The following is a 12404-nucleotide window of genomic DNA, read 5'->3' as shown; positions in this document are numbered from 1 at the left end:
GCAGGAGAGCTCTCAGCATTTGTGGTATATTTTGCTGTTATAGCCACAACCTTCTTTTTCTTAAATTGGGGCTTAAATTGAGAATTTGTTTCCTCCTTCTTTATCTGGATGTAAGACGAGTGTTATGAGTGCCTTGTCGCTCTTTTTTTACCTTTGTTTATTGTTATGTAATTGAGCACTTATATAGTGCAACTGTCACTCCAAGGAGCATCATGGCGCTAAAGGGCAACAAAAAGAACCTGGCTGATGGACCCATACCAGATGACTAGGGGGCGCGAAGAGTAGGTATTAGATTAGCGTTCTGCATACCGCGTCATATGTTGTGAAAATCCAAGTTTTTAGGGCTTTCCTCAAAGAGAGTCTCAGATAGGATTTGACGAAGCTTGTATTGGAGTTTGTTCCAGGCCTTAGACCCTATTACGGCAAGTGATTTTCCTCCTTTTGAAACAAGTCTGAACGCTGGAACCTTCAGCAAATTGGCGTTGGACGACCTAAGATTCCGAGTGGGTACATAATGCCTAAATTTGGTTCAGAGATATATGGGGCCTGTGACATGTACTGTCCTGAAAGTGATTATCAGGACCTTGAAAAGGATATCAGTCAATACAATCAGGAGAATACAGCAAAGCATCATCATCTTAGTTTTAATGAGAAGAACCTGAGCTCCATACAGCCTTTGCACTTCATCTTCTAGTACAAGAGCACAATATCATCATGTCACACGTGCATAAGCCAAACATAGGGTTCATAACAAAGAAAACAACCAAAAAGGGGAGGAGGGGTAGCTGACCTCCTCTATTTACGCTATGCAATTTATTCATTGCCAACTTCTGAAAATCTGCTCCATTGTCAACAGGTCTGCTCACCAGTGTGCCAATGAGGGGGTGGAGACCGGCCGTCAATCTATGTTTGCAGCCTCAGGTAGGTCTGCAAAGGCCCCAAATATCTTGAGGACGTGCCTGGGCAGGCATAAGGTCCAAGTAAGCTGTCAGTTGGCCCTGGCGGAACACTGCATCCCAAAGTCAATCCTCTAACAGAGGAGCTTGGCGGCAGCCCCAGCACATCACTATGCATCATTTACCAACCAGAAGGAGCAGTGGAATTAATATCCTGTTGTCTACGGGGACGCTCCCAACGTATCCCTGCAGCGCAGTCAAAGGAAGCCCTCCAAACACAAATCTACCATTTCTTCTATTGCATCAAAGATAGTCCCCAGAAACAACTAATGTTTGGGCAGTCCCTAGAACGGTGAAGGAAGGTCGTGCAGGGAGCCATAAACCTAAAAAATTGAGCATCCTCAAGCAGACGTACCCTGTGCAGCTATTCCGGCATCCTATATAATCTATGCCAACATTTAAGATGAATGAATGTGCTGCATGTAGTTAGGGGACAGTTCTTTAGCCTGAGCGCAACAGAATGACCACTATTCCTCTGATACAGGTGAACCCAGCTGGATAGCCCATTCCTGTCACACCCAAGAACACACATTGGTGCTGTTTGAAACATTTCAGTTTATAATTAAAATTTTTCGAAGAGAGGGATTCTTCAAGAAGCTTTCCATTACCCATAGCATGAGTGGCACTATTGCAAATGAAGCAAAGCCGGCACGCAGGGTGGTCGGAGTTGATAATAGGTAAATATGTTCCCTCCAGCGCCTTTTGCTGCACAATAAATACTCCTCTGAAAATGCATCTTCCATTGTGGCAAGCTGAAGTCTCCTCAATCTATCACAGGCTCCTGCGTCTGAGGGAAGGGTAGGGCAAGATGCCTAATTAATGGTACAGACGGGCCGAATAACACCTCCAACCGCTTTCTCCGGTGCCGTTCGTGTCAGGCCCATGCAGTGCAGCTGAATGTGTCCACTCTGGACCGGGGCCTACATTGCGCCTTGTAAAAGACCTTATGTAATGGATGCTGTGCCACTTGGTCATGTTCTGGTGCAGTGTGCGGCATAAATTGCGTGGGATGCACCCAGTGGAATCCAAATTGCGCCTGTGCATAACTACAAAAAAGATCCATATCTGGTGCTCCCTGTCCACCCTGCTCAAAGGGAAGCATCAATGTCTCCCGAGAGGCCCTAGATTGTTTCCCCCCCAATGCCAATGTGATCTTCTTCAAGCCTAGTCTACACCTGCAACTGCTGTTCGGAGGGAGGAGGAGATTATTGAATAGAAAAAGACATTTGGGCATAATAGCCATTTTAGCAATGGCCAGACGGCCCACCCAGGACAGTGTTAATCCTGTACACCACTTCAGATGACTCTCCAGCCAGTCCACCAGCTGGCCATAGTTAGATAGCCAAAGTACCTCAACATCTTGGCTTAGCCGTATTCCCAGGTATTTCACCGGACCCTCACCCCGGCAGAGAGGGAACTCCAATCGAAACTGCACAGTGGCCTCCGTTAATGGGAAAATACCCAACTTTGCCCAGTTAATGAATTAGCCCGATAACCCTCTGAATCTAATGAATTCTCTAATCAAAGGTTCTAGGTTCTCAGCCAGGTGTTTCACATTTAGAGTAACATCATGCGCGTACAAGTAACAAGTATCACCCGGGGTGTGAAATACCTCAGTGTGCATGGTGCTGCCTGAGACAAGCCTTCAAAGTTTCAATGGCCATAGCAAAGGGGAATGGGGAGAGCAGGCACCCCTGCCTCATCCCCCAAGAGACCTGGAACAGGGGAGATATCACCCAATTTACCCAGAGCCTCGCTGTGGGTCACTAATTAGGAGGGCAACCAGCTGAATGAATTTAGGACTGATCCCCAGACGAGACAAGAGTGCAAACAGATACAGCCAATTGAGGCAATCAAGTGCCTCTGTGGCTTCTAAGAAGATAGCGGCCACCTGAATTGATGGATCAATTTTCTGCATTGTGGCAAGAAGGTGTGTAAGTTATGCGTTGTAGCCCTACTCGGAACAAAGCTTGGCTGATATGACCATGTTTTGAGAGGCAGCAAAGGGAGACGTTGCGAGCCAATACGTTTTGGCAGAATTGTGTTGTCCAGATTAATCATGGACAGCGATCTGTAGAATTCACAGCTCTGTGGATCATTATCAGTTTTTAGCACCGTGATGATAAGCGCTTCTCTAAGTGAGAGGGACAGCTCCCCCTTTCCAGTGACTCCCCATACATATTCATGAGGTACTTGATTAGTAGTGCTATAAATTCTTTATAGAAGTCAGCTGAAAGGCCATCTAAGCCGGAAGCTTTATCTTCCGGAAGAGCTCTGATTGCTCACCTCCTCTTCCGTAAACGTCTCTATTTAGATAACGTTGGTGCCCATCCTAAAGCCAGAGCAGCTGTATTAAATCAAAAGACGTATTGAGATCAGGAGGGTCCCACAGCTGTTTTGCCTCAAATAGCGTGGAGTAGAATGAGATCATTTCCACCAGTACTGCTTCCTGACCGGCAACCGGCACATTTTCGCAAGTGTGAAGTTCTGCACTTGCCCAGCATTTCCTGAGAAGGTTGGTAAAAGTCTTGGATCTGAATCAGAGTTGAGTGGTGGTTGTCATTAAGGTGGGAGGCTATGCATTTGTTTATTATATTTACCACAACAGGGTGGCAGGTAAATATGTTAGTAATTGGCTAGTATCTTTGGGTCTGCTGAGGGTTTCTTGAAAAAATGCACCCGAGTGATTGACAAAATGTCGAAAGAATCAAGTCAAAAAATGACTGAGGGGAGCTTGCCCGGATCCATGCTGATGGCACAGACAAGAAGGAACTGAGCTCCCTGGGGTGGAGTTGCATGTCACTTCCAGCACTGAAGATGCCAATGATGCTACACACAACCAAAAGACACCACCTACCAGCACGCATGGGGATTGCTCAAACGTTTTTCTATTCAGTTGGACACCATGGGAACAATCTAAGGTAAGGAATATGCAGCTAGAAGTCTCTATCAGATATAGCCTCACAATTCCAATAAACAGTCCATGACTGATTTTCATTGTCATTCGCAAGCCTTACCTTTTGGACAGAGAAGAGTGCTCTGTGTCTTTTCCACAGGGATGCCCTCAGGCTGTGGAGATGAAGATAGTAAGTCAAATTATAGGTAAGACAAATATATACTACAGAAAATTTGACACCAATAATTCATTTCTGCTCAGCTTAAGATTTCATAGAGTAAGGTGAAATCCCATTTTTTGTTTTTAATTACCATTGGAATGTGCATTTAACTCAGTGAACGCCCTCATCACAATATCAGGAAAAGTATGACATAAAGGGCCAGATGAACGACCCACCAATTTGCGACTCGCAAATTGGGATGTACAACAGTGTCTCAGACACTGTTTGCGAGCCCTAATTGGGTCGTAAATTGCATACCTCATTATTATTAATGAGGCAGGAGCAATTTGGGAAGCCATTAGGAATGCCTAGCACGACCAGGGATGATGGCCTGTTGGGGGCGGCAGACCACCATGTTTGTGATTGCTTTTAAGTAAAGCAGTTTTTTAATGCAGCCCATTTTTCTTAAAGGCAAACGGGATGCATTTAAAATAAAAGAAAAATTAAACTTTTCAGTTTCTTTTTTAAGGGCAGGCAGTAGTCCCTTTCATCACTGCCTGCCCTTAAAAAATATTTTTTGACCTATTCACAAATGGGAAGGGGTCCCCTGGGGAGATCCCTACCCGTTTCCTAATGGTTTAACACCTATATGAAGTAGGTGGTAAATTGTGAGTGTTTTGCGACTGGAATTGCCAACGCAAAACAATCATACATACAAATGCGAGTCGCTATTAGGAAGGGACGCCATTGGCACGCCCTTCCTAATAGCGAGTCACAAACCTCATTTTGCAAATTGGTAAAATTTACTGATTCATAAATTCAGGCTTTTTACATGGTCATGTCCTAAATTGCAGTCGCAAACGGACTGATTGCCCGTTTACGACCGCAATTTAGGGTCGAACATCTGGCACAAAATCCTGAGACTAAAGTCCAGACCTTCATGTTTCAAGCTAACAAAACAAATCCAGAGACAAGGAGTAAACCACAAAGCTCAATGACTTGGAGAAAGCACATTAACTTCTGAAACAATGGGTCAGATCCTGATAGTCAATTGGTGTGGGATTAACACAGTATATCCTGAGGCTATGGCCCTCATAACAAGTAAAGGGCTAAATTCCAATCCTTGTGCAAACTCTTATTTGCACAAGGATCAGAATTATAAGAGGTATGATAACTATTACAACCTTGCTCAAACCTGATCACATTATTTGGCGTGAAAAGGCCAGACAAAAGTGCAAGACATGCAGAATTTGTTGCGTCAAAAATCTGTTCTGCATGTTATGCCTCATTTGCCTTTTTTTGAAAATTCAGAATAGGAGGTATATACAACCCTATTTCCTCCTACTTGCATTGCGGGCCTAAGAGCCATATTCTGCGACCTCAGAACTTTGGAGACAACACACTAACTCAGGAGAGAGGAGTTTCAAAATATAGTTTAAAACGCAAAGGTTTGAAATATAAAATTTGAAAAAACAATAGTTTGAAAGTAAATGTTCTGAAAAATGTTTTCACAAAAGTCTGAAAATATAATAGGGGTAACCAATGAGTAGGGAAGAGTGTAAAAATCATAGTTGGATTTATTATGTGGATTAATGTGTCACAAAGGGCGATAGTAAGATTTGGTGATAGGTGATTGGGTTAGCGTAACATCTTAGAGATGTTTGCAGAGGGAAGAGCGTTTTACAGTTATGGGGTTAGCATTAATGATGGGAATGACTTTTAGGATCATTGTTCAGCACTGATCAGTGCCAAAACAAAATAATGTATGCTTGTCAAAATAGTAAAAAAAAGTCTTTACGACATAAAACTATCTCACAGCCTACATTTACTTTCAAACTATGTGTTTCTCACTTGCTTTTTTGACACTTCAAACTTTTCTATCATAAATTTCAACTCGGATTTCAGCAGATATCACAGTAATTGAATCTCACAAATCAGATGGATAAGACCTTCAGGGTTTTCAGGCATTGAACCAGCAAAGCAAGCCCAGGAAAGAAATGCCTAAGATTGCAGTTCACCAACCTGGACAAGAAGTGGCTTTTTTAGGGCGTCGGTCATTCCTGTCGTAGGTAGAGGAGTGTTTACACCACCACATATCTTGTCTGCAGTGGTGGTCACTAGAAAATTCACCAAACCTGATGAAAAAGCACAGTGGTGTATGACATTAAGACCCAGTATTTCTGTGTCTCTAAAACGTTTGAACATCACCAACCCCTGCCTGCTCAACCATCATACACTTACCCAGTGTTGTAGCGGTGATACTCCAGGTGAAGGTGAAGGCCATGTTGGTGCAAATACAGCTGCTGTACTTACAGTTGCTGCATTGGCTTATCTTAAAATCAGAGGATGGCGCCAGTGCTATTTGGACCTAGGGGTGAATAAAAAGCAAATAGGATATCAGATTTGAAGGAATAATGAAGAGGGGTCTTATTCCTGCATAATGCAATACTGCTGCATAGTCTATGTTATCATAGAAGAGGAGGCAAAACCTACTGCACTTCAATTTGCAAGTGAAGAAGAGATCACATTAAATTTATTCAAAAAGCCCCTAAAGTTGCTATGGTGATAGCTGCATCCACTATTACGGAATTGCTATTTGGAAGGGGCATGTTTAGGGTGTCCCTCTAAACATGGATTTATTAATATATGTATCAATGTACGACCTTCCGAAATTGTAAAACACTGATATTTTACCATTAGCTCAAAGGAGGTAGTAACCCATTGACAAAGAGGAAGGGGTCCCCTTGGGACCTCTCTGCCTTGGTAAATGTTAATGTTAATAAAAAAAGTTTGTTGGGAAGTATGCAGTGGTCCTGTTTAAATGCAGCCCCGTTTTCCTAATGGAAAAAAGGTGAATCTTGGATTATGTCCCAATACAATTTAGAATTTTGTGACTCAACCATTATTACCATTGCAAAAAGTCAGTTCGCCATTGATCCACATGAGGCCCTATCTCAAATCTCTAATCAAAGTAAGTGGCAAATATCTTCACTTTACCTGATCACCCTCCCCCCCAGATTATCCAAATGCGTAGGATGGTCAAAGGTGTTGAAAGCTTTAGGAAGGTCACAAAGTATCAAAAAAGCTGGGGTCAACGGTATTCAAAATGGTATTTTGAGGATCAGTTAGTTTGGTTTCCATTACTCTGAGGTGACATAGGCCCAAACCTCAATCACCCACAGTACTGTTTGACTCAACATGTTCTTGTAGTTGGCAGTGGAATTCAGTCTACTTTTACAACTGGTGCTGCATTGTCTCCACTTTACTCTAACGTATTGTTGCAAGAAAATTAGCATTTTGTGATTCGGCCTCTGACGTGTGCCTCACAACTCTTGCCTCAACATAGATGGATGTCGTTGGAGGGCAAATGTTTTTTTCATTTATAGTTATTGTCAATCATTGGTCAAGCAAATAAAGGCATCAGAATATTGCTTGATGGATAGCAATGGAATGTTACAATACAAGACCACAACTAGTTTAAGAAGCAAATTGTTTGAAAACAGTTAAAAGTATTCTCAAAGTGACAAAATATCTTCAAATAACACATATCCATGGAATAATTGAAAATTATAAATATTTTAGGACGATAAAAAAGATGCGACAATTTACACAACCCTGAGCCAAGCATAGGAATACAAAAATAGCTAAATGCGATTAACAATATGCAACTTACATAGTGAAATAAAAAACATAGGGAAACCATTAAAAATATAAGATTATCTCAACAATAAAAAGTGCAACATTGAACGTGGAAAATAAATAGAAATATACATTAGTAATGAAAATATTGCAAGATAGTAATTAAATAATAAAGATATGCAGACCATTAAACAACTTTATACACAATGCAGACTTGCGACTAGAAAAATATATATGCATCTATGATCAAAACAAATATACTAAAACAATAAAGATTTGGAAACAATGATCAACAACTATAAAAAATAAAAAGGACACAAATTACAAAACTTGCACATAAAGTAATCAAACTAACTGAAAAAAGTTATATCCAGACCATATCAAAGTCAGTATAAGCATTATTTACAAAAATGTAATAAATCAATCAAAATACATAAATGAGTAAATCCAATACAAACCAAAGAAGCTTTATTCGAGGTATACTCATAAAAGCACAAAACAAACAACATTTAAATACACACAGTTAAAACATTCCTTGGCTGGATAGTTAAAAATGTTTCGATACAACTTTGATCTCAGAGCAAATGGAAGGGATAAAATTAACATTAATACAATTTTCTTTGCATTATGAAATACATTACAGCAGATAAAAACACTTTAAAATGATCAATCACAGTTAGTGGCCAGGCTAGGGAAGCTGAAATTAATGCTCACCAAATAATTACCCAGATTTAGATTTCAGCCTTATTACCCACACCCATCCTAGGTATTTGGCTACCGCTATTGTAATAAATGGCAAAGTGCTGGTGGGCATAAGCCTTTCCGCTTTGGCGCTCCTAAATGTGCCAAGTAATTTGCACGTTGGAATCAGCCAAACTCGCCTAGGGATTGCATAGGCGGGACAGGCAAAAAGCAGTTGGGCAACTGTTTCGCTATGACTCCCACAGGCGGGACAGATGTTATCTCTTGTGGGAGTCCACCTGGACGTAAGGGACTTTAGAGGTAATGAGCCTGCCCTGAGTTGGAAGTAAAGCTTCATAACTCTCTGCCTAGTGATAATGTCCCAATAGGATTCTAATCTGGGTGTGAGTTTTGTTTCTAAGAAGATTCCCTTCATAGAAGATGAGATCCACACCGACCCCAAGACCACAATCAGAGGCACACTCCTCTACCGACCTCCAGGACCCCGTGCACAATTCAGCGACGTTATCACTGACTTTATCACCCCACATGCCCTCCCCTCCGAGGAATACATTCTACTGGGAGACCTCAACTTTCACCTGGAAAAGAGCAATGACAGCAACGCCACCTCCCTTCTGGACAATCTCGCCAACCTCGGACTCAAACAACTTGTCACTATGCCCACCCACATCGCAGGTCACACACTCAACCCTATCTTCACCTCCAGCAAACATGTCTCCTTCAGTCACACCACTACTCTCCATTGGACGGACCACAGCTGCGTACACTTTATCTACAATAAGACCACAACTCACAACCATCCTCAACCTACTCTGCGAAGAAACTGGAACAAAATCACCATCGACCAGATCTCCTCATCGCTTCTTCTAAACCCCCCTGCCCACTCTTTAAACCCCGACCAAGCAGCCATTAACCTCACCCAATGGCTATCCAACAGCGCCGACATCCTAGCACCGCTGAAAAAACGTCAAATCAAACTAGGCAGCGAAAACGCCTCCTGGTTCAACGATGATCTTAAGAAATCGAAGAAACTCTGTCGCTCCCTCGAGAAGGCCTGGAAAAAAGACCCAAACACCAGCACCAGGGACGCCTTCAAAAACGCCACCCGCATACACCACCAACTAATCCGAGCTGCCAAGAAAGCCGCATTCAAAGACCGACTAGACAACAACGCCCACAACAGCAAGGAATTATTCAACATCGTCAAAGAATTTACCAGCCCCTCAGCCAACTCCAATGATATCACCCCCTCTCAAGCCCTCTGCGACTCCCTAGCTTAGTTCTTCCACAACAAAATCGCAGACATCCACAACAGCTTCGACAACCGACCCGGAGACCAACCCACCCAACCTTCTGCAGGACCTTCACCCCCCTTGAACATCCTTAATGACTGGAACCCAATCTCCACTGAGGACACCATCCACCTGATGAACTCCATCCACTCAGGATCCCCCACAGACCCCTGCCCTCACCACATCTTCAACAAAGCAGACTCCATCATAGCACCACACCTCTGAGACGTCATCAACTGCTCACTCAGCTCCGCCACCTTCCCAGAAAGCTGGAAACACGCAGAACTTAGCGCCCTTCTGAAAAAACCCACAGCGGACCCCACCGAACTCAAGAACTACCGCCCCATCTCGCTCCTTCCATTCCCGGCCAAAGTCATCGAGAAAGCCGTCAACAACCAGCTCGCCGCCTTCCTCGAAAGCAACAAATCCCTCGACTCCTCACAGTCCGGCTTCCGAGCCAAACACAGCACGGAGACCGCCCTCATCGCAGCAACAGACGACATTCGAACTCTACTGGACAATGGAGACACAGTCGCCCTCATCCTCCTCGACCTCTCTGCAGCCTTCGACACAGTCTGCCATAGCACCCTTCTACAGCGCCTCAAAAACATCGGAATCCAAGGAAAAGCACTGGAATGGATCACCTCGTTCCTCACCGGAAGAACCCAGAGAGTCCGCCTCCCACCATTCAACTCAGAGGCCTCTGAAGTCATCTGCGGCGTACCCCAAGGGTCCTCACTCAGTCCCACCCTCTTCAACGTTTACATGAGCCCCCTCGCGGCCATCGCACGCCAACACAACCTCAACATCATCTCCTACGCGGATGACACTCAACTGATCCTATCACTCACCAAAGACCCTAACGGCGCCAAAACCAACCTACATGAAGGAATGAAAGAAGTAGCCGAGTGGATGAAGCACAGCCGTCTGAAATTGAACTCAGACAAAACAGAAGTCCTTATCTTAGGTACCTCCCCCTCCACTTGGGATGACTCTTGGTGGCCAGAGGCCCTTGGAAAAGCACCCATCCCAACGGACCACGCACGGAACCTGGGCGTCATCCTGGACTCCTCACTCTCTATGAACAGACAAGTCAACGCCGTTTCATCATCATGCTTCAACATTCTTCGCATGCTCAAAAAAACATTTCGCTGGATCCCCACCGAAACCAGAAAAACAGTCACCCATGCACTGGTTACAAGCCGCCTGGACTGCGGAAACACCCTATACGCCGGTATCACCGCAAAACTCCAGAAAAAACTCCAACGCATCCAGAACGCATCAGCCAGACTCATACTAGACATCCCGCGTAAAGACCACATCTCTAGTCACCTGAAAAACCTCCACTGGTTCCCCGTCAATAAGAGGATTACTTTCCGCCTCCTAACCCACGCACACAAAGCACTTTACGATCTTGGACCCGAATGCCTCAACACACGACTTTCCTTCTACACCCCCTCTCGCCAGTTACGATCTCCAACCAAGCCCTTGCTACCGTACCTCGCATCAATAAAACCACCATGGGAGGTAGATCCTTCTCCTACCTCGCAGCTAAAACCTGGAACTCACTCCCCACTCACCTTCGTCTCACTCAGAACCACCTTGCATTCAGAAAGCAACTTAAAACTTGGATATTTGACAAGTAATCCCCCCCCTTCTTCAAGCGCCTTGAGACCCTCCGGGTATGTAGCGCGCTATACAAATCCTTTGACTTGACTTGACTTGACTTGAGTCAGTGTTACTCCAAGCGATAAAAGCAGCCCACTCCCAATACTTCTCCTTTAGGATGTTTTTAGAGGGAAAAGAAGCTTCTAATGGATTCTCCCATAGCATTCTCATTCCCAGGTCAATCAGACTATTCCTAACACCTCATAGTCAACCGATTTTGTGGAAGACATCAGAAATTATTACATCCAAAAAACCTGAGGCAAATGTGTCGTCCACAACCTGCGCCAATATAAAATTGGACGCAGCTTGGCGACATCAGTAATAGCTTTCTACCCAAATCATATCTAAGTGGCTTAAGGGGGGTGCTTTGTGGGAGATTGGTAATGCTATGGAGGAACTTATTTTTAGAAAGAGTTAAGGAAGCTGCTTCTCAAACCCCCATAATTCAGCACCGTAAAGCGCGGGGCTAACAGCTTTAGATATAACCAACAAAACAGCTTTAGATTCATAAACTGTGAGGACTGGTCTGATTGGTTTTGTTGGAGACCTTTTATGCTCTAGACTTAGAGCTCCCATGACTTGTCGGTGTTTTAGGGCAGCTAAATATATACGGCAGTCCCACTTCAGGTTCTTCTCTAACTGTATACCCAAATAGGTAAAAGCCCTGACCAGTTCAAGTGGTTTTTTATTCATAAAAACCCTCCCCTTAAAACTTCGATGCGGATTAAAAGCCACGAATTTCGTTTTTGACACATTAACTTTCAAGCTTCGGCCAGCACAAAAATCTTCAAAAATTGACAGAGCTCGCTGGAGTCTTGGAAATAATTAATGTGTCATCCTCAAACATTAAAATCGGAATTTTTACACTTGCTAGAGATGGGGAATCTGTATTCACTGGCAAAAACGGTCCACTATTCCATTAATGTACAGTGAGAATAACGTTGGTGCCATGTCAAAGCCTTGCCGTACACCTCGTTCAACCGGGAACTGGGTGGTGACCCTACCCCCTCAACGGATTCTAGCATGATTACTATCATGTAGACTCATTACCAAGGTTAAGATCTCATCCAACAGGCCTAATTGCTTCACCG

At 43.8% G+C, this 12404-nt stretch overlaps 1 protein-coding gene across 1 annotated transcript in view; it reads right to left on the bottom strand.

Moving 5' to 3' along the window:
- The window catches only part of LOC147706487 (alpha-2-macroglobulin-like protein 1), a 287367-nt gene that overhangs the window by 133034 nt on the left and 141929 nt on the right, over positions 1–12404 (bottom strand). Inside the window, exons 20-22 of the mRNA XM_086929620.1 lie at positions 6254–6380; positions 6035–6147; positions 3974–4025 (exon numbers count right to left, since the gene is read on the bottom strand). Of these exons, the coding sequence (XP_086785746.1) occupies positions 3974–4025; positions 6035–6147; positions 6254–6380 (292 nt within the window). The remainder of the gene's footprint in view (positions 1–3973; positions 4026–6034; positions 6148–6253; positions 6381–12404) is intronic.

Source organism: Lissotriton vulgaris, chromosome 7 (genome assembly GCF_964263255.1).
Source record: "Lissotriton vulgaris chromosome 7, aLisVul1.2, whole genome shotgun sequence".
NCBI lineage: Eukaryota > Metazoa > Chordata > Amphibia > Caudata > Salamandridae > Lissotriton > Lissotriton vulgaris.
Note: the sequence above shows the minus strand (reverse complement) of the source record. Positions and strands in the feature narration are given on the sequence as shown.